Genomic DNA, 20,925 nt, shown 5'->3' with positions numbered 1-20,925 from the left:
ATACAGATTTAGTTAAAAAAAAATATTTACAAAAAATTCTACACCAAATAAATTACTTTACTTTTAGGAAAAAAAAATATTAAAAATCTAAAGAAATATGATATGATATAAACCTTATATTATTACTTATTACAACAAGTGGGGTGGTGAATCACTGAATTTGATCCTAAATTCTCACCATGAAAGAAAAAAAAAAAAAACTAAAGAATACCACCCAATCATAAGCCCCTAACTATTTTTCTAATTCAATAATTGGAGAATAAGAAGATTTAATCCTTGGACATCACTATTAAAAACATACAAAAAATATATTTTATTGAATTATAAGTAAAATTTTCTCATTAAAAATATTTAACATTGAAGCAAACACAATTTTAATTTCTCAAGAATAAAAAATATTTCCAACTCAACAACCTAATCATCCTTAGAAAAATCACTAACAAAATGAAATAAAACATTTCTTATACTATATTCCTACTTCATTATACTTACTTCCCAAATTCAGTAGATTTTAGTTAGTTCAATTGGTAAAGTCTCTGATAGTTGAATAAAAAATTTGAGATTCAATTTTCGCCTATACTGAAAACCGATTAGTATCTAGATTTGATAATTAAAAAAGAATTCACAAATTTAATAATAAACTTTAAGGCTGCGTTTGTTTTGGCTGAAAAAGATTTCAGGAAATCATTTTACACCAACCTATGTGTTTGGTAAGCACAGAAAATTGGGTCAAACGGAAATCAATTTCCACATTGACTGTAAAATAACCCTCCCTAGCCAGAAATGAATTTCAGTTTCTATTTTACCTTAAAATGATTTCCACCCTAGGAAAATAGAAGAGAGAGAGAGAGAGAGAGAGAGAGAAATAGCAAGAAGAGATCGCACCAAGAAAAAAAAAAGAATCGAACCAAGAGAGAGAGAGAGAGCCCAGTCACCTGAACCTGAGATCGACTCCACCGCCGTCGAGGTCGTGCCTCTCACTATTGATCAAGCAAAGATTGACTCCAACGCTGCGCGATCTCGAACCTAGTCGCCCTCGATCGCGCGATCTCTCCTCCGCCGCGCGATCTCTCCTTCACCGTCGATCGCGCTATCGAAGCCTTTGCCGTCGATCTCGCCTCTCTCTCTTCCTTCTTCTCTCTCGGATTTGATGATTTTTTTTTTGGGTTTTTTTTCTTTTGTGTTTCTCTGTTGAGAAATCATGTAATATATTTGTTTGGAAGCTGAGAAAATGTGAGCAACAAATAGAAAATATGTTTTCTATAATATTTTTAAGAACACAACCAAACACTGAAAAATATTTTTCAAAGTATTTTTTTAAATAACACCAAACACCTAAAAATATTTTCTTTTCCGAAAAATATTTTACACTTGAAAAACATTTTACATCCAACCAAACGCAGCCTAAGATTCAAATCTCTCTCTCTCTCTCTCTCTCTCTCTCTTCTTTTGTTTTTTTCCTAGATGAAAAAGTAAATATATATATATATATATATACACACACTAAATTATACTATACATTTTCACCTAGGAAAAAAACAAAAGAAAATATTCCTTCATTCCAAACAAGCAGGGAAAGAGTTGTGAAAGGTGAGGCCCACAAAGTCCAGCTGTCAAGAAACCCAAGCGAGTCTCAAAATTTAACCAGTTGTACCTTTCACTCGCTCCTCTCTTCTTCTATTCCCTCCAACAAACACACACAAACAGAGAGAGAGAGAGAGAGAATATGGCTGAGAATGGTGCCAACGGCGATTGCGGCGTCGTTGGCGGCGGCGGCGGCGGAGGAGGAGGAGATTGCATAACGAGCCACGTGGAGGAAGGGAGCGCGGAGAGCCACAGGTACTACCTATCGCGGCGCACCGTTTTGGAAATGCTGAGAGACCGAGGCTACGTGGTGCCTGACTCGGAGCTGACTCGCTCGCTCGCCGAGTTCCGCTCCGTCTTCGGCTACAAACCTGACCTCCTCAGCCTCCGCATTACTGTCCCTCACTCCTCCAATCCCTACAATCGGGTATTCATTCACAAACTCTCTCTCTCTCTCTCTCTCGCTATATATATACGTATGTATGAATGTATGTGTATTGATGAAGATGTTGTTGGTTAAGTTTTGTTTGGTTGCGGAGATAATACAGAGAGGGAGAGAGAGAAAGGAAGCATTTTTCTGTTTTGTTTTTCGATTTTGGGAACTAATGCTGCATTTTTTTGTTTTGCTCGGCTAAGTTTTGTTTGGTTTTCGGAAAAACAGAGATGAGAGAAAGTAGAAAATTTGATGAAGATGTTGTTGGTTAAGTTTTGTTTGGTTGCGGAGATAACAGAGAGAGAGAGAGAGAGAGAGAGAGAGAGGGGAAGCGTTTCTCTGTTTTGTTTTTGGATTTTGGGAGCTAATGCTGCATTTTTTTTTTTTTTTTGCTTGGTTAAGTTTTGTTTGGTTTTCGGGAAAACAGAGATGAGAAAAAGTAGAAAATTTGATGCAAATGTTGTTGGTTAAGTTTTGTTTGGTTGCGGAGATAACACAAAGAGGGAGAGAGAAAGGAAGCGTTTTTCTGTTTTGTTTTTGGATTTGGGAGCTAATGCTGCATTTTTTTTTTTTTTGGTTGCTTGGCTAAGTTTTGTTTGGCTGTCAGGAAAACAGAGATGAGAAAAAAAAATGAGACTTTAATGAAGATGTTGTTGGTTAAGTTTTGTTTGGATGTGGAGAGAACATGGAGAGAGAAAAGGATGCATTTTTCTTTTGTTTAACCATTGTTTGGTTGTGGAGAGAACAGAGGATGAGTAAAAAAGATAATTTTTTGTGGATTTTATTCTGATTTCTTGTTTTGTCCAAGCTCTTTGTGATTAAATTGATATTTATGCTCTTTTTTCTTTGGTTTTAGTCTTGTTTGGTCGTCGAGAAAAAAGGAATTCTTATTTTGTTTATGCATTGTTTGTTTATCGAGAAAACAGAGAAGTGAAGAAATGAAACGTTTTTATTTCTTTATTTGGATTATATTTCTGCCTTCTTTTGCTTAATCTCTGTTTAGTTTTCGGGAAAACAGAGAAGATTTAAAATAAAATAAAATAAAAAAAGCATTTTTGTTTGCTTTGGATGATATTTGTATGATTTTTCTCCTTTTGGTTAAGCTTTGTTTGTTTACAGGGAAAACAGAGATGAAATAAAGGGGAAACTTTTACTACTACTACTACTAGTTTGAAATCCCAAAGTAGTGGATTTTGTTCCTATGATACCCCAGAACACAAAACTTCTCTTGAAATTTATACAATCAAATGATTGGAAGTTTTTTTTTTTTTGATAATATTTGTGTGTTTTTCTCCCTTTTTGGTTAATTTTTGTTTGCTTACCAGGAAAACAAAGATGAAAAAAGAAAAGGAAACTTTTACTACTACTAGTAGTAGTTTGAAATTCCAAAGTAGTGGATTTTGTTCCTGTGATACCCCCAGAACACAAAGCTCCTCTAATTATACAATCAAAAGCTTAGAAAATTTTTTATTGTGAATGTGACAATATCAGAACAGAAGATATTGTATTGAAATGGTGCTTTTGTTAATCTGTAATTACATCATCAAATAACCAAAAAATTATCAATCTGTAATTACATCATCAAATAACCAAAAAATTATCAATCTGCCAATAATTTAGATCACTTCATGTAATTCAAGAACTTTTGAGTAATATTAATATCTAAATCTTTCATAAAAAGTTTTTTCTTCCTCGTTTTGTTGTATTGTATGCTTCCCATTTTGAAAGATCTCATGTTTCGTTCTATTGTATGATTCCCATTTTGAAAGATCTCATTTTGTGTACTGCCTACCATTCCCATCAAAGCTTTTAAAAATTTTAGCATTTATCATCTTAAAAAGCCACTTTATCAATTTTAACAATTCATTTTACAATACATTCGACATTTTTATTTTTATTTTTTTACCATTTCATTTAAAATAATATAAACTACTCAAATTTTATAATAAAAAACAACCACACAAAACCACCTTTTCCACCCCAAGCATTAGAATAATAATTTTTTTTTTAAAGATTGGAGCTCAGTTGCTATATTTTGTAAGTTAGTATGTTTGTTGTAACTTGCTTTCTGGTGCTTTTTACAAACTTGATATTAAAATTTAGCATTCTTAATGAGAATGCTCTAAGATAAAGTTTACTATGGAAGTCCTTGATGAGACTCATTTTGCAGTAGCGTAACTTAATATTTGCTTTGTAGATGATGGTTATCTTCTATGGAACTGAGGAAATCAGAACAGCATCAGTTCGTAACCTTTATGCTCAGATCATGAGCATAGAACATCTGAAGGGGCTAATTCTTATTCATGAGAGTAAGATTAACCATTTTGCTCGAAAAGGACTGGAAAAATATCCGTACAAAGTTGAGATTTTCCAAGTAAGTTCCAAATTTTAACATTTCATGCTCTACTTTTGCTCAAGAGGTTTCATTCTTTACTTGTTTGCCAGCAAATAACAAGCAAATTGTTGACAGGATTTCATTCTTTACTGCTATGGTTATACCTGCTCTTGAGTGTTATTCTGCATGAATATGTCCTTTCTCTTGAGGTCGTTCAGTAGTTGCATATCAAAATAATATTGCAGCATTCTAGGTCATAGATTGGATATGCAGATAATAGTCATTTTGAGAAGATAGAGCTTAATGAGTATGATTGTACAAGCGGTTTGTATAACAGATAATAGTTTATTTATTAAAAAAAACTAGTAATATACTTTATTAAAGGAAAAGACTTCCTCGTATATGTAGGTTTTTTTAACAAGTAGTTTAATTTATTAAAGACTACCTTATATATACGTGTGTGTGTGTGATACACAAGATAGCCTAAAGAATTATTTAAAAGAATTACGAGCAAATGAGAGAGATTCTATGAACTCTCCAATGGATTTATAGGTTGTAGAATCAAAGCTGTAGAGAGAATATGAATGACCTCTTTCAGCACTCTGTCAGCTACTATGATAGCTAATCTGCTAGAGATATGTATATAGTTAATAGTTTAATTGTTTTAGATAGGAAAAAAAAAAATAATAGTTTAATTGTGTCTGAATGATAACCACAAAAACAGCATAAATTGTTTCAACTATAGCCGGTGGTGTTAGGGATGACTGATTGGCTGATTGATCCGAGTGTTTTAAAGAGAGCAGGGAAAATGTAATGAGATTATTTAGATTGATAGAAGTGATAAGGGGGTCCATGATCAAGATTATTATGTAGCGTAAAATGGAGGTCCTAAGATAATTTTTTCATCACCATTACTAAAATGTAGTGTGTATATTTTATATTTTCATATTCCATTGATTTGACTATGAAAGAAGGATACTTTGAAATTGCTTTCTACTAGCATCGATATGGGTCCTTTGAGAGTATAGAAAAAAGGTACGAGTACAAATCTGGTAGTTGTAACGGATTCCTCACCTGTGTTGTTCATACAAATTTGAACTCTGATATAATGACATGTAATCTATCTCTTGTTTCGTTTTGTTTTTAACACCACACTATGACTTGTTTGCCTTCAGATCACTGACTTGTTGGTTAATATTACAAAGCACATTTTGGTGCCAAAACATGAGATACTGAATGCTGAAGGAAAACAAAGGCTGTTAAGTCAGTACAAAGTGAAAGATACACAGGTAATTATGTGTTTCGAATGCTACCCTTAACAAGGATAGTGATTGACAAGAAGAGAGACTGTTTCTCTTTTATCAGTTAATTAATATATACATCTTTATGGTGCATATTGCCATCATATTACCGTTATGATTGCATATGTTGATGTCACATGTGTTGATCTTCACATATATGGTATTTTATTCAGGTCAATTAGGACATGCTTGATCTTCATTTTTAATTTATCCAAGTCTGCACCTAATCAATGGTCACCATTTATTGAAGGAACTTCGGAGTTCCAATTAATCCATTAATTTATGAGGTATTTCATTGGGAGGGAAAAGTAGGATAGTGATTTAAGATTCTAAGGTATGGAAAAGAGTTTTGTTTTGTCTAATAAATTTAGAATCATGCTATGCTATGCTATGCTAATGCAATCAATATGCCAATGCAATCAATATACCAAATGCTGCTTGAGTGTTGAATAAAAGCCAAAATGGACCTATCTTTTTCATGACGAATTACAAATTCGATTTCTTCTTCTTGTATTCTTCATGAAAGTGGGTCTAATCTTCATTCTTTCTCCATGTAATAACTTTAAATGATTGATCAAATTAAATTGTTTCACATTAAGTAACTCAATCTTAATTGTTTTCCAGCTACCTCGGATGCTAGAAACTGACCCTGTTGCACGATACTATGGGCTGGAAAAGGGGCAAGTGGTGAAAGTTACTTATAGTGGCGAAATGATTGATTCACTCGAAACTTACCGTGCTGTTCAGTGATTCTTTACCAGAAGATTGTGCCTCCTGCATTGATAACATTCTAAAGCAATTAGGATTGCATTTCATTAGGCCTGCATTTATTTTGTCAACAGTTTACAATGGCACCATCACATGGAAATGAGTTGTATAGTTGACTAGTTTGCATATTACAGGTTTAAAATGGCATAGGAATTTTTTAACTTGACTGAACCAAAATAGAAAAAAAGAAATCATTGAATTGATGTCTTGTGATGAGGTTTTGTGTGGCACCGTGCTTATTTGCTCATATCTGTTATGAAATTTTGAACCTTGCTTAGCTGAAAATTGAAAAAGCATGATTACCAGTGTTTTTGCAAGTGAGTTCTAAAGTATGCTATTGCTGTTATTGGGTTTGTCTTGCAGATCAATGTTGTGTATAGGGGATGTGGGGAACTAAATTTTCACGAACTTAGAATGATTTAACAAAAAATGTGGTTAGATGGTAGAGAATATTTTTAGGATTTGCATTTCCTGTGCAATTTTACAGGATTTCTACCCACGTAAGTGCATTATCCAGTGTCTAAAGGCATCTGAGAGAGCAAGTGATGTTTCACTGGCACAAGCCTCCATGAAAGGAATTTCCAGGCACCCTTGCATTGAAGCCAAGAAAACTCACAAATTCAATGACAAATGTCACACCATGAAGGAACTATATAAACTGGAAGTCTGGGAAGATGATAGTTACAATCGGCTGCAAATTCCAGTCCTAAATGGTTTACCTTACTCAAATTTACAACTCAAATCATTCAACTTGCTCCTCAGTTGGACAAAGTACACACGAACACAGTGCCTTGCATTACCATCCTTTGATAATATGATTCATCACCCACATTCAGAGATCAAGAATCGGGTAAACACCTCAGGTGATGCGAATGCCTCTTGGGATGAATTTATAGATGTGGCAGCACAAGCAATGGTTGGGGGTTCTTAATGCAAGAAAGAGGAGGATTGGTGTTAAATAAGCAAAGATAGAGATAAATGTTTCATCACTGAAATTTACTCTGTTACATATGAACTTTCGTCCCAGTTGTTAACTCTTTGGTGAGCAATGATAATGCCAAGAACAGTTGCCAAGTTGCTCAAAGAACAATACTATGATCATCTAATCCGAATTTGTATAATATAAATGGTAATTGATATCAAGATCTCATTACTAGAGTCTCTTCAACATGCTAGACTGAGCTTCATAATGAAGTGCATCTGTTATAATTCAGAATAATGTAATTACCAGCCAATCTCAGACTTGGCATATACGTATCTGCCATGACTTATTGGCATTAAGTAGCTTCAATTTTCACACTTCAGACATTGCATATTGAAACATATATCACCATGAGTGTTATAATGGATACAGAATAATCAATCTTCAGACAATAGATAAATAGCTATATGTTAAACATAATACTTGAAGCATGCATCCATGTAGCTTTCTTGGATCTTCCACACTACCTATGCTTGAGGCTCCTTGATCCACTCTTGATAAAGATCCAGTAGGCTGACAATATAAGAAAAACTACCACTACCAGTAAATCCATATAATTATGTGTGGAAAGCATATAAAAAGGCATGGAAGAGATAAAAGGAATGAATTACCCTTATATAATTCTGGAAAAAAAATAACCCCATTCATTTAGAGGCTTCAACATCCCTAGCTCCATCTGCAGGCTCATTGTTTGAAGCGTTCTCTGAACTGTCCATGCAAGGACTGTTTTTAAACTGATCAACATTTTGGGGCTCGGGCAGCGGGTAAGAATTCTTAGGTCCTTGGTGAGGAAAGTTTTGTTTACTTTTTGTACTCTCTGGCAAGCATCCCATTGTCAAGTTCAATGAACCTACTACTTTGTGTTCACATGGGAGCTTTGTAGAAATAGGTGATTCAGGAGTATCAGAAAGTTTTCCTGGTAACTCCAGAGGCCTATGAAAGAGCAAATGAGCCACAGTTCGGTCTATGGGATTGGTCTCTGCTTCTATATCAGGCATCCCTGGATTCCTGCAATACCATATGGTTCAAGTAAGAAAACTAATTGAAAGTAGATCATCCAACACAGAGAGGTTGCAACTGCACCATGACTTAAAACATGATGATACTGTTAAAGCATCCAATCCAAAAGCTAAACTTGTAGGCGGGGAGACCCAAATAGTAACTGAATTCATATGAAGGTCCAACCTAAGCAATATGGGATTTTTTGTCTAACACTATTTCCCATGTACAGACCTAAAAAATTTAGAAGAAATCCAAAATAGCAAAATGCTCTCAAGCAAATCAACAGAAAAAATATACATAAGAAATCTAACCAAAGATGCAAATAGGCCAAGCACAAGGAGTCCAACAACAAACACAGCACTCTGAACTGTTTTATTGCATCCAATTCAAAAACTTAGGTTAATAGGTGGAGAGACTCAACTAGTGCATAAGCCTATACAAGGTCCACATGTGACCAACATGGGACTTTTTCTATAAAAATACTTTGTCTGCACTCACATCACATACTCACACACATGACATGAATTCTCAACTGTAAATAAATAATGTGACTATGAAAAGATATGAAAAGGTGTACGGGTGAAGAACCACAGGATGCAAATCATAGAACCGATTATTGAATTCATTAAATAATTTGTTTCAGAAGATTCGTTATATACAGTTTCTCTCATTCAACTGCAACATATAGATTTTTCAAAGCCAAGTCACTGTTTACATCTGCCAATTTTTTGCAGCAGGAATTTTCACTAAATTAAGTTGTTACATTAGTAATATGTAATTTGTAAGCAATCAATTATCTAGTTTCAACAAAAATTTTGAGATAGAAATTAATGAAAGTTACATGACCTATTTCCATGTGTGGCAAAAGAGAGAAGAGGTGTCCAATTTGAAGATATAGACTCTGATAAATGTATTGGTGTACTAACCTATTACGGCTATTGATTTCATCTTGACCCACAACTTCACGTTCATCCCTGCTACTTTTGTTGGTACTGAATGTATCACCAGCATATTGCCTTTGCATTGAGCTTTGAGCCAAACGGAACAAGCTATCCCGTATACAGAGTCTTAATTTCATGTCCAACTGTAGCAAAATGTTGGCATTGTAAGTTTATAACTAGTCAACTTACTTTATGAGGAAACTAATCCACACAAAAGTCAAGCATACCTTTGAAATAACATCTTGAAGCCTAAAAAGTACTGTTTCCTCCGCTGAATAATCATCAACTGCCACAGAGACTGTATTGGAATCATCTTGTTCTAAAGGAGAGTTTGGATCCAGAGCAGGAAAATTGCTTATATCTTCAACTTCAAGATCAGCTCCCTCAAAGTGCAGAGTTTGACTTTCTTGAGTAGACTTTTGGGTGATAGAATGATTTACAGAAGGGACTTGATGATTGAATTGTTGCTGCTGTTTCTGAATGGCAAGCATTGCCTGCATTTGTTGCCGCCTCCTTAGTTTTTCAATTTTTTCCTGAGGTGTCATGATCAGAGGTTTCGCACAGGTATTCACTGACTTGCTTATGGGGTTTGCTCCCCTTGGAGAACCTTCATAACCAGGAAGCAAAGGTTGATGCTTACACTCGGCAGACTGAACATGGGAAAGCACAGGCATGGCAGGATATGGATTTGTGAGATTCCCATAGGCTGATGGAGCCACAAATAGATTGGTCATGTGCTGGTATTGCAAAGACTCAGGTCCTGGAAGCTGCCTCTGATGACTGAGCATTGAAGAGGGAGGAGACTGTAGCATGGAGGGAGCCAATTGGTTCTCAAATTGTCTAGATGGATTTCCTGATGGAGACCAACTACCATACAAATGTGGCAATGCCTTGCCCTCGCTCTTCTCTGGCTTTCTCCGAGATTTCAACAGTTTTTTTTGCCTAGTAGCCTGTACATATGAACAAGAAACTAATGGTTGGTGGACATTTTTGGAGATTAAAGGAATACAAATTGGAAAATTTCTCTGAGTAATGTGATTGTGCAGACACTTATAGTCATCATAATATAATAATGGCACGCACAATAGAGAAAAACACAAAATACATGCACGTTAGAGCAAACACAATTGTTGTACATTAGGAATATAGCTACCACCGATGGAAAGAATTAGTTTGAGCCAACAAAAAACATATCCTGTATGGGGAGATTACACAGTAAACAGCACCAGATGTTCCTTCAATACTCATCAATAGCTTTTCCAGTTGTAACAAGTAACCAAATGATGACTTCAGGTACTTCACACTGTGAACATCTTGCACTTAGCAGCCAAGTCTTGGTGGTTTTACATCAGAATTAGTTGTCTACCTGCAACTTTATTTACGCAAATATCTAAGTCCTCCCACAGAACTAATCAGGTAACAATTCTTTTTCCAATGTTTAAGATCATTATATGACACACATGGCTGAAGCTATATAAGATGCACATATTCCAACTAAATAGGCACTCTGAGCCTATAGTCATCATAAAAGAACTCCATTTAGTATCAGCACAATATTGGATAATACATCAGTATAAAATTGTAGCACAAAGGATACGATTATTTTCAGTTAGAAGCATAAGTTTCAATAAATCATAAGCCTGACTGCTATACATTGCCAAGTGTAGATTCTCTCTGGAACAATTGAAGGCATTGCAGCGCTTTTGTTATTTTATTTTAAATTATCAATAAGTTATATATGCATCTGGTGGGTCTTGAACTCTTGACCTCACCTTCCCCCTTGTACTTATATGGCGAGGAGCTGCCATTTGAGCTGAAGGTTTTGAGGACACTGCTGCACCCTAAATTCTTAGAGACATGAAACTGCACAGGTAATTAATGCTGGGAGTGTCTAACAAGTCAGACTGCCATCTAACAGACTGGTTCCTAAAATTTTACCGCTTCAGGTTTCCAGGCAATTCTGGCATGAGATGAGCCTACCGGCCCTACTTGAGCTACCCCAATCCTATATTTCACTTTGCTTAAGCTTTTGGTTCCAGCCAATTATTATTCACACAAAGAAAAAGGTACATATGAGCAAAAAACTAACAAAATATCCACAAATGAAAAAATAAGTAATGGTATTTTGTCATCCATTGCAGGTCTGTGTTTTATGTTTGGTGTTTTCAACTTGAAAATATTAAAGTTTGACAACAAAATGGTTCTAATTAAAGGAATACTGTTTGTCTATCATCAGCTGGCACTGTTTTTGTAGACCACCCTATGAGAATATTATTTGAGCTGTAATCTTCAATGCAGATTGCAGACACCATAAATGAGGGACGAGTCACTATTATACTATTATGAAGTTGAATGGAGAGTGTAACAGAATGTACCTTATCTGTAAATGCATTGGTGGTCACAACATTTTCAGCAGCTGGGTGAAAGGTCACCGCAGAGGTTTTCCCCACCATGTCCATATCTGTCTGCAAGAGAAACAAATATGATGTGATTTTTGTGTTCCACTTGTTTAAGTGAAAACCATAATGCTATTGGGACAGATTGCACTGCAAATTATCTCGTAATACCTGTTCCTTCACCATAGTATTGATTTTGTCTCCAGCACATTCTACGTGATCTAAGATTGCATGCGCATTCGGGATACCATGAAGTGCAGGATCTTTGAGTTTCCCATAGCCAATGCTAAATGGCTGGTCATCATCTTGTTGCACATATTCTGTTTTGATTTCCATTTTCTCGGATGCATTTCTTAGTTCTCCTGACCCCAAATTTGGTGAGTCCACAGATATTGGAAATGTTTTTACTGGGCTGTTAACATCTTTAGAAGAAGGCCATAGCTCATCATCATTACCAAGACTTGCATGGCCAAAAATTGGGTCATCATTGCTGTATGATCATCACTTGTGAGGATATTGAGTCAGATGGATACCATAATATTGAGAGAAAGGGGGAGAAAACAAGGAAAATTAGGTAAGGAATATTACATTAATAAAGGGACACAGAGACTCTTCAGAGTTGATTAAGCTCACCATGCTCTTCTATCAAATTTTTAATTGACCCATTTCACTTTTAGCATAAGACATTATGTTAAAAACTCCAAAAAAACAGATAACAACAATTCTAAAAAGGCAAAAGGCAAAAGGCTAATCAATCAAACAAATTCCTAACACCACGTCCAATTATGAAAGAAAAACATAAAAGCAAAGCTCAAATAATTGCCAAATCAGTTCCTAAATTTAAATTTTATTGTCTCATTTGTAAGGGTAAAGAACTTGGACAATTTAAGGGAAAATGGTGGGCCCATGATATTTGGAAGAAAATCATGTTTTGGAAGAAATTATCAGGTATCTCAAGTAGCATAAGTTCTCTGCAGCATGCATATTTGTCAAATTCTGAAAAGGAGAAAAGAGAATAAAAGGATTTTTTTATTTATTTAATTATATGAGCGCATGGCTACCAAGAATATATTTCAGGATGTTGTCAAGACTAAGCTTCATTACTATATAGAGAGAAAGATACAGCTATCTTCAAGTACCTGAAAATTCGGTCAAGATCATCAAAGCTTCCAATGTTAGCCCAGCCATAGTCAACCAAATTGCCTTGCTCTTTACCTTCATCAGTATTTTCAAAAATTTCAGCATCTTTTTCCAGTTGATCTGTCCCTGCTTTCAATAAATATCACATAAAAATGAGTAAATCAAATAAGAATTCATGCCCCTTCTATCAGTCAGTGCACGCACATACAACACAAAAACATGCACATATATAGACATGCAATTCATTCCAATGACTGGTATGTTCAGCACCTCTTGTTGAATTATATGTGCTAATTTCAGTTAAATTATTAGATACTCCAGTACCCATGGAATCCTGTTCAGCTTTAACAGTATTAGATAAAGACAAATCAGGCCATGAGTCCACGCCAAATCCAGAAGTAGAAATCTCTCCATTGGTTTCAAGGTTGGATCTGCTCTCTAGCTTTATGCCATGCAAATCAGCTTTAGCCCCTGCTGTCCTCTGCTCAGTAGGCTTGTTGGTAGCAGCTTCTTGGGTCCATTCCTTCTTGCGATACTCTTCACTAGCCTCAGGATAAGGCACAATATGGTCACCACTCTCATCAGCCTCACCCCATATTATGTTCGCAAGCTGAAATTTTAAGTGTAAAGCATCAGCATGACAAGTGAGAATAGCAATGTTATCTAATCAGATAAAATATCTTTGAGCAGTTGATGGTATAAATGCTTGAAAAGTAAACAAAAACTTATAACAACCCAGTAAAACTTACTGATGTGTTTGTGAAAGCAAAAAAGTATGAATTAAAACCAGAGCATAGGTATCCAGTAGGACACATAGTATAGAAACAATAATACACGTGTTTGTATGTACACATAATACTGGGAGAGAGAGAGAGAGAGAGAGATTCAGTAAGGGGAAATCTCTGAAAAGGTTTCAACACCAAAATCAACGAAATCTAAATCTAACCCTTCACTACCAGGGAGGTCTTCAAGTTACCTTTTCCTCTGCTATTCTCCTTCTCTCGAAGCCCAAATACAAATAGATCCAACTAGATCCTCTTCCTTCTTTTGCATCTTTATGTATTGAAACTATTGATAAAAATGAGAGTCTTGAGTAATTGAAAACCGTATCAACCTTATTTCTTGTCCCAGATGTTTTCAGATCTTGTCAAGAAGCATTGAAAAAAAGGGTGTAAATTAATCCAACCTCCCTCAACATTTTACAAGATGATACCCCCCCCACCTCCCCCCCCTTCCCCCCCAAACTTTCGACCTCCCCCTATGAGGTTTGTATAAATGCAACAAATAAGTTTACATTCGACTTTCCTAACCAAAAAAAAAATCCATTTAAAAAAATTCTATTAATCTTACAAACCTCAGGGGGGATATTGTCAATTTTTCCTACTTTGAGACTATAATAACATTTTTTCCCTTGAATTGTGTAACCCCTACTTGCTTGACTTTCTCACTTTCTCCAACACTTCGGGTCCTGCCGCTAGACCGTAAAGCTGCAAGTAGAAAGAATGAGCCACACCACTGGGCCCTTTCAGTCTAGCGTATGCCTTTGTTTGAAGTCTGTTCTCCCGGCCTTGACACTTGATCAAGAAGGCCTGGGCGATTTTTTATTCCAATCTTTTAGCTCTCTTTCTACTCGCCTGCCTACTATACTATACTCCTCTTGTAATATCCCCCAAAATACCCGTCTCGCATCTCCGCGTGGAATCTCTCAACACAATATACATTGTCTCGCTGTCTTCGGCGGAATGGGCATAATAGCATCGTCAATCTCGCGATCCATCGCCTTATCGAATTAAGATCGGGCCAAGCTCTCCGGCTTACCCTGAATCGTATCTATTCTTTTGGGTTCATAATACATACCTCAAGGAGGAAAGTGTCATTTTTTCCATAATTACGCTAGGATATTAAGTGTCATAACTTAATGGAATATTAAGTTAGGATAATCACAGTATTAGAAGGAATGGGCTTATCTTTTGTATATATAGAAACCTCAAGGGGGAATATCATTTATACAAATGTTTGGGGGGATATTTTCATTTTGATAAACCTTTTGATAATTCGATAATTGAGGGAGGAGAGATTTGAACCTAGGATGTCTCCTTTGGAAAGACCAAGAGGTGCCAACCAATTGATCTACAAGGCTCTCGGCAGTCATTTCAATAAACCTCAAGGGAGGTTGGTGTAATTTACCCAAAAAAAAAAAAAAAATGATTCTTTAAATACAATAATAACTTAGAAGACCATCCTTGGCCTTCCTTCCCTTCAAAACCTAATCATGAATCTTTTTTTTTTTTTGGGGGGGGGGGGGGGGGGGAGGGGGATTGCAGAACAGTAATGATGATGTATCTGATCTGATTAACATAGAACAGGAAAAAAGGGTCCTTGTACAAAATCTATGAGGTACTAACAAGAAGTGGTGCAAAACAGATACATAGTTACCACTTGTACAATCACTTCCATTCCTATAAAAAAAGAATTCCATTACAGATCAACTACAACAAAGCCAAAAGGTTTTGTTTCCACTAAATCCCTCTGTTGGGATGATCCCCTGCCTCAATAACAGGCATTCAAAATCCGACAAAGGGAAGATGGAAAATCCATAAAATCAGCTATTGTGCTACAACAGAGAAAAAAACCTGAACTGAAAGCATGGTTAAAAAAAAAAAAAAAAAGTTGGTGATCAACCGATTCCTCTTGCCTTCTGCGTATCAAACATCTCTTATTAATAATCCCAAGAATATGTTATGAATGGTCAAAACCTTATCCAATTCCTTTGATTATCAAAAAGTCAACCTTCAAAAAACAGAAGCACACTCTAAATCAAACAAGCCAAAAAGGATGCACCAACATGACTCACAAGTGCAACGAGAAAAGTTTTAATGGTGGAAACTCAATATATCCCATATCTATATTAACCAAAACCCTCATTCAGGTCATAATCTGACACCTCAGGAAACACTATCTTGATATATTCTCTGAAACCAAGATGACTAAACAACTCTAGTCACCCCCTTCAACATATAGCCACTTGATGATTACTACTTATTCACTGTTAAACCGTAAGGATCTAGCAATTAAAAACGTAGTGCGGTTGACCCATGCAATACATTTTCTTGAAAAGACAACATAAACAGGGTCCCCTTCATCCCATCTTCCTTTTACTTTACAGGACAATGGGCCACCAATGAAACTCATATCCTGATGAAGGTGGGATCTGATGCCAAGCCTCTGCTTGAAGAAGCTGCGGACTTCACTAGCAAGCTACCCAGCACCTTGTCAGTCTCATATTTTGCACATTTCTTTCTAAACCTTAACCAAAATATTAATCTTTCAGCTAAATCATAAAAATCCAAAGCTCAAAATCTCCTATATGACTCCACTTAGAGCAATATTTCATATTGGAATATCACTTTCAGAAATTCGCCCAATTCTTGTTTCTTCATTCATGTTGCTTTCACTCCATGAAAAGAACACTTCCCTGCACCATACAAACTAACTTCAACCCCTATTCTTTTCATATTGAAATACCATTTAAACCTAAAACAAACTCATGGCCACTTCAAACTCAAGTGAAATTGCGATTCAATTTCCAATAGGGAAACACTACTTTAGCTTCAAGTTTTCCATGATTGCCTATAACTTTGAAATGTAACCCACATTCAGTCTGTTCTAAAATCTATAGACTATGACACTATTCTCTCCCTATTTATATTGTCCTTGATAAGTAAAAAAATTTGGTGAACATCCAAGTGGATTTTTTAGTTAAAAATAAACAACTATATATAAAGAAAATTTTAAAAAATGATACAACCATACCAAAGAAGGTATTCAAATTATATGGAACATTTTTCTACTCATCTAAGTCTCTTCGGCAAAAAGCGAACTTCAAAGTAGTACATACTACATACTACACAGCCATGTGCCTTTGAGCTAACAAAATTAAAAAAATATTTCTGCATTATATTCCCATATCAAAGATCCTTCAAAACACCATGAAAATTCACAAATTAAGCTGGGAAAAAAAAAAAAAAAAAAAAAGGGAAGAAAGAAAACACACCACAATAACAACACAGCAATCTCAACAGTACCCAGAAAGCAAGTTCACATCTTAACCTCAAATCCATATAATCATTCTGACAACTACAACCCACCAAACTAAGACTACCAAACTTCCATCATATACATAAACAAACATATTCAATTCAACATAAATTAGAGTACAAATTTTCAAACTTTTCCATTCAAAAAAAAAAAAAAAAAAAGGGGTTACATACCTCTTCTTCGTTCCAATCAAACATTGCTGAAAACCCCAGAAAAACTCTCTAAGTCAAAACCCAATTCATAGCCACTCAAGTAGATTGTCTTGCACATCGCCAAAAAAAAACCACCCACAATTTTTTTTTTTTTTTTTTCACAGATAAAGCTTAAAACTTTAGTACAAAAACAACATGGAAATCCAACAGGAACCTCACAGTTAAAAAAAGAAAAACAAAAACTTGGTTTTTTTTTTTTTTTTGGGTTCTCTTTTCTTCTTTTGGTTTGTACTTTAGTTTTTCTGTTAACGTTGTAGTTGATGTTTCACAGTAAAACCGAGTTTTCCAGAGTTGGGTGGTGGGGTTGGTGGGGTCCATATCAAGTGATGTTCACGTGGGTCAAGTGGATTGGATTGTCGGAGTGACACGTGTCTAGGCGTATCTTAGTTTGTGGCCAGGAGAGAATGATCTAATGCTTCAATATCATTGGCTGGGTGCCTGATTTTATTTAGTATTATATTTCCTTCCATTTTACTTTTTTTTTGTGTGTTTTCAATTGTGTTGAATTTTTGGGTTTTGGGTGTGGGGCCCACCTTGAATGGATCTTGTGGTTGGTGATTGAGCTCATTTTGGTGGTCACTTTCGATTTTGAGGTGGGACCCATAGTGTTTGCCTACTTGCCTTTTTCTTTTTTCTTTTTTTTCTTTTTTTTTTTTTTTTTTTTTTTTTTTTTTTTTTTTTTTTTGTGTTTATCATTTCATTTTCTTTACAGTCAGATTTTTTTTTATGGGTGGGATTGGAAGTTTAGAAGGTTTTTGGTGTTAATTGATTACAGGTAGGAAAAAAAATTATGGTCACGAGGATCAAGCTTTGGTATATAGTTGACTCTTGGCTTAAAAGTATGAAGGGTGACTATCCACTTATGTTTTGTTTTAATAATTAGTTTTGACTAGTTTACTGGTGATATGTCACATAACTTAGTAAGACAATTCATGTAACTATCCACTTGTGTTTTAATTACAGGTACATGTTGGTTAGCCTAGTGGAAAGGGCTCAGGCCAACATTTAGGGTATAAGTTTGAGTCCTTCCATTAACAGTGTACTGCGGCTTCTTATACATACTTATAGGCACTCAGTTCATCAACGATTGTAGTGTTAGGGTCTTAGCTTTGGAGTGGTTTCCATTAGCTCTTCTAAAAATTCCCGACTATTTTATAAAATAAATTTTTTTTTATTTTTTTATTTTATACCATCACTTTTATAAAATACAAATATTAATTTATTTATTCTAAACAATTTATTTCAAAAAATATTCATTCTATTGTGTTTTTTATTATTTCCTTCCCACGCTCTCCTTCTCTCTAAAACGCTCTCACTCCCTCCCTCTCCCTCTCCCTCTCCCTCTCTCTCTCTTAGTGACCCAACACAACCCAAAATCACCAACAACCAGTTGCCATCAACAGAACAACACACACCGACGATCAATCCACCCAGCCACCATCAACAAATCAAACACATTAACGAATCAGTCACCATTATCAACCCACCATCAACAGACCACCCCTATTAATGTATCAACCACAACCAACCCATCCATCATCAAGTAATTAACTATCATCAACCCACCATTATCAAGTAACTAGCCACCATTAGCCCACCCAAGCCACCATCAATGGCTCAACCCCACACCCATCATCAACTCACCCTTCATCAAGCAACCAACCTCCATCAACCCACCCTTGATTGACTAAGTGACCCATTTGTTTGGGTTTTTTTGGCTATCAAGTGGTACAAGAGGTTGGGTCAAGCAGTGGGTTTTTTGTTTGGTTTAGGGTGGTGATTAGGAATGAAGAAACAAGGAAGGAAAAAAAACAGTTTGAGGAAAAAAAATTAAAGGAGAAGAGGAATCTTATGTGAAGAGAGAAAAAAAAAATTAGAAACCAAGGAGAAGGGATTATATCTTGTATGCAGAGAAAGAGAGAAGAAGAAAGAGAGCAAGAGATATGATTATGGCAAGAAGAGAGAGAAGAAAAGGAAATTAATAATTAAATCGATACAAAGCTACAGTATCTGCATATATTTACACTATTACCATGGCTCCTTTGTATATTTGCACAATTATAAACAAGTTGATGTGGGTGCTTTTCATGCCATATTGTGTAAATTCTATCACTTTTTGTATTTTAGCAGGACTGGTGCAATTGCTTTAAGGGTATTACTATGATCATGCTTAGATAGAAAATTCACATTGGCCGCCTATTTTTATTGATTTTTTTTTTCTAACAAAAAAAAATCTCTAAGTAACATATTGGAGCCATTCCAAACAAACTTTTTCTTGTAATTATATGATGTGTGTAGGATAGAGGACTACAAACATGGAAGAATAATTAGGCTATCAAAGAACTTTGAAAGTATCTTAGGTTTAACGGGCTCCAAGAAAGTGAAAATTGAAAAAAATGAAATTCAATCTAGTCTATATATGAAATTAAGTTTGACCCTAAAAAATAGTACTAATTTGTTTTAAGAAGAAAATACTACTAAAAAGAGTCCCAAGTGTCAATATGATTAAAATTATTGATGTTTAATGTAAATAATGTCATAGATTGTACATTATAGTTAATCGCATGATTTTTTTTTTTTTTTACATAGGTAAATAACACAGTTTTTTTAAAAAAAAAAAATTTTAAGACAGGCAATGACACGATATTTGATTATATTCATGCTTTAATTACTAAAAAATTATGAGGATATGTCCTCAATTTTTTTTTTTACATAAAGAAAAAAATAACCTCTAGGCTAACACCATCATAGCATTTCACAGAAAATCATTACATCACTTATCTCATCCAACAATCTAAACATAAAAAGGGGTTAAAACTTAAAAGCACTTGAAGAAATTGGAAATATAATGACCACAGTGGGTCAAACCTTACAACTTTACTTCTAACACCTTTTCTTTTTACCCTTGAGGATTAGATAAGTTTGTTTTTGATGGAAAAAAAAAAGTTCAATGAATGGGTAAATTGTTTATGTAATTTTATTGTGTCTTAAAATGGGTTTGGAGTGACAAGTTATATATGAAAAATGGTTTTTCTTTTGGGCCTCTCAGCTCACTATTTATTTATGGGCCTCTTAAGTCTTTGGATTCGCAAAGAAGGAAACGTCAAAAAAGAAACGCAGAAAAATGAGATAAAAAGGAGAAAGAAACGACTCCACTGGGGATCGAACCCAGAATCTCTGGTTCCGTAGACCAGCGCCTTATCCATTGGGCCATGGAGTCTCTGTTGATACCAAATTTTGTAAAATTTTATATAATTTAAGATCTAATTATTTTCATATTATGGATATTAATATGTTTACAAATTACAACATTCTCGAGGGAATTCAAAAGGACCTTTTAGGATTAAAAGGGGTTTTGTGAATTTGCAATGATATGTTTTGTTGCTAAGTGAATGAGTCATGAAATGAAATTCATATTCATACTATACCAACCTTTGACCTACCAATATTAATTTTTTGGCTAAAAACAAACAAAACCACTCAGCAAAAAATCAAATACAATGGTTCTCCTTTGATTACATCAAACTAGCATACGTGTCCATTCTTTCTACAACCAAAAAATAAAAAATGGGAAAAAAATTCCCATTTTTTTTAATTCACATGGAACACCCCCCCCCCCCCCCCTCCCCCCCAACCTCACTTTTAGTGAGACAAAAGGATATTTTTAAGTATTCTATGAACTAATATGCTGTTCACCTTTAGATACTACCATGTGGCAATATAAGCTTTCTCA

The 20,925-nt window shown here is 35.1% G+C and overlaps 2 protein-coding genes and 1 non-coding gene across 4 annotated transcripts; 1 reads left to right on the top strand and 2 right to left on the bottom strand.

Annotated features, from left to right (window-relative positions):
* The first annotated feature begins 1,726 nt into the window (after window positions 1-1,726).
* Window positions 1,727-6,572, top strand: LOC142614719 (DNA-directed RNA polymerase V subunit 5A-like). The gene is made up of 4 exons (XM_075787270.1): window positions 1,727-2,011; window positions 4,215-4,391; window positions 5,528-5,641; window positions 6,278-6,572. The coding sequence occupies exons 1-4, from the start codon at window positions 1,727-1,729 to the stop codon at window positions 6,401-6,403; spliced, it is 702 nt and encodes a 233-aa protein (XP_075643385.1). The 3' UTR covers window positions 6,404-6,572.
* A 1,027-nt stretch (window positions 6,573-7,599) lies between these two features.
* LOC142615815 (protein LNK2) lies at window positions 7,600-17,451 on the bottom strand. Of its 2 annotated transcripts, none has more exons than XM_075788661.1 (9): window positions 17,154-17,451; window positions 13,153-13,492; window positions 12,882-13,008; window positions 11,914-12,232; window positions 11,722-11,811; window positions 9,574-10,296; window positions 9,332-9,489; window positions 8,015-8,411; window positions 7,600-7,934 (listed from the first exon to the last, which is right to left on the bottom strand). In XM_075788661.1, exons 1-8 carry the CDS (start codon window positions 17,175-17,177, stop codon window positions 8,048-8,050), a joined length of 2,145 nt encoding a protein of 714 aa, XP_075644776.1. In that variant the 5' UTR covers window positions 17,178-17,451; the 3' UTR covers window positions 7,600-7,934; window positions 8,015-8,047. The 2 variants fall into 2 exon arrangements, with proteins under 2 accessions (XP_075644776.1, XP_075644775.1); XM_075788660.1 differs by having other exon boundaries at window positions 7,600-7,916.
* A 2,888-nt stretch (window positions 17,452-20,339) lies between these two features.
* Window positions 20,340-20,412, bottom strand: TRNAR-ACG (transfer RNA arginine (anticodon ACG)). Its single transcript has one exon. It is a non-coding gene; the product is annotated as a tRNA-Arg (tRNA).
* Window positions 20,413-20,925: the final 513 nt, after the last annotated feature.

This window comes from Castanea sativa, chromosome 11 (genome assembly GCF_040712315.1).
Source record: "Castanea sativa cultivar Marrone di Chiusa Pesio chromosome 11, ASM4071231v1".
Lineage (NCBI taxonomy): Eukaryota > Viridiplantae > Streptophyta > Magnoliopsida > Fagales > Fagaceae > Castanea > Castanea sativa.
This window is presented reverse-complemented; position numbering and strand designations above follow the sequence as displayed.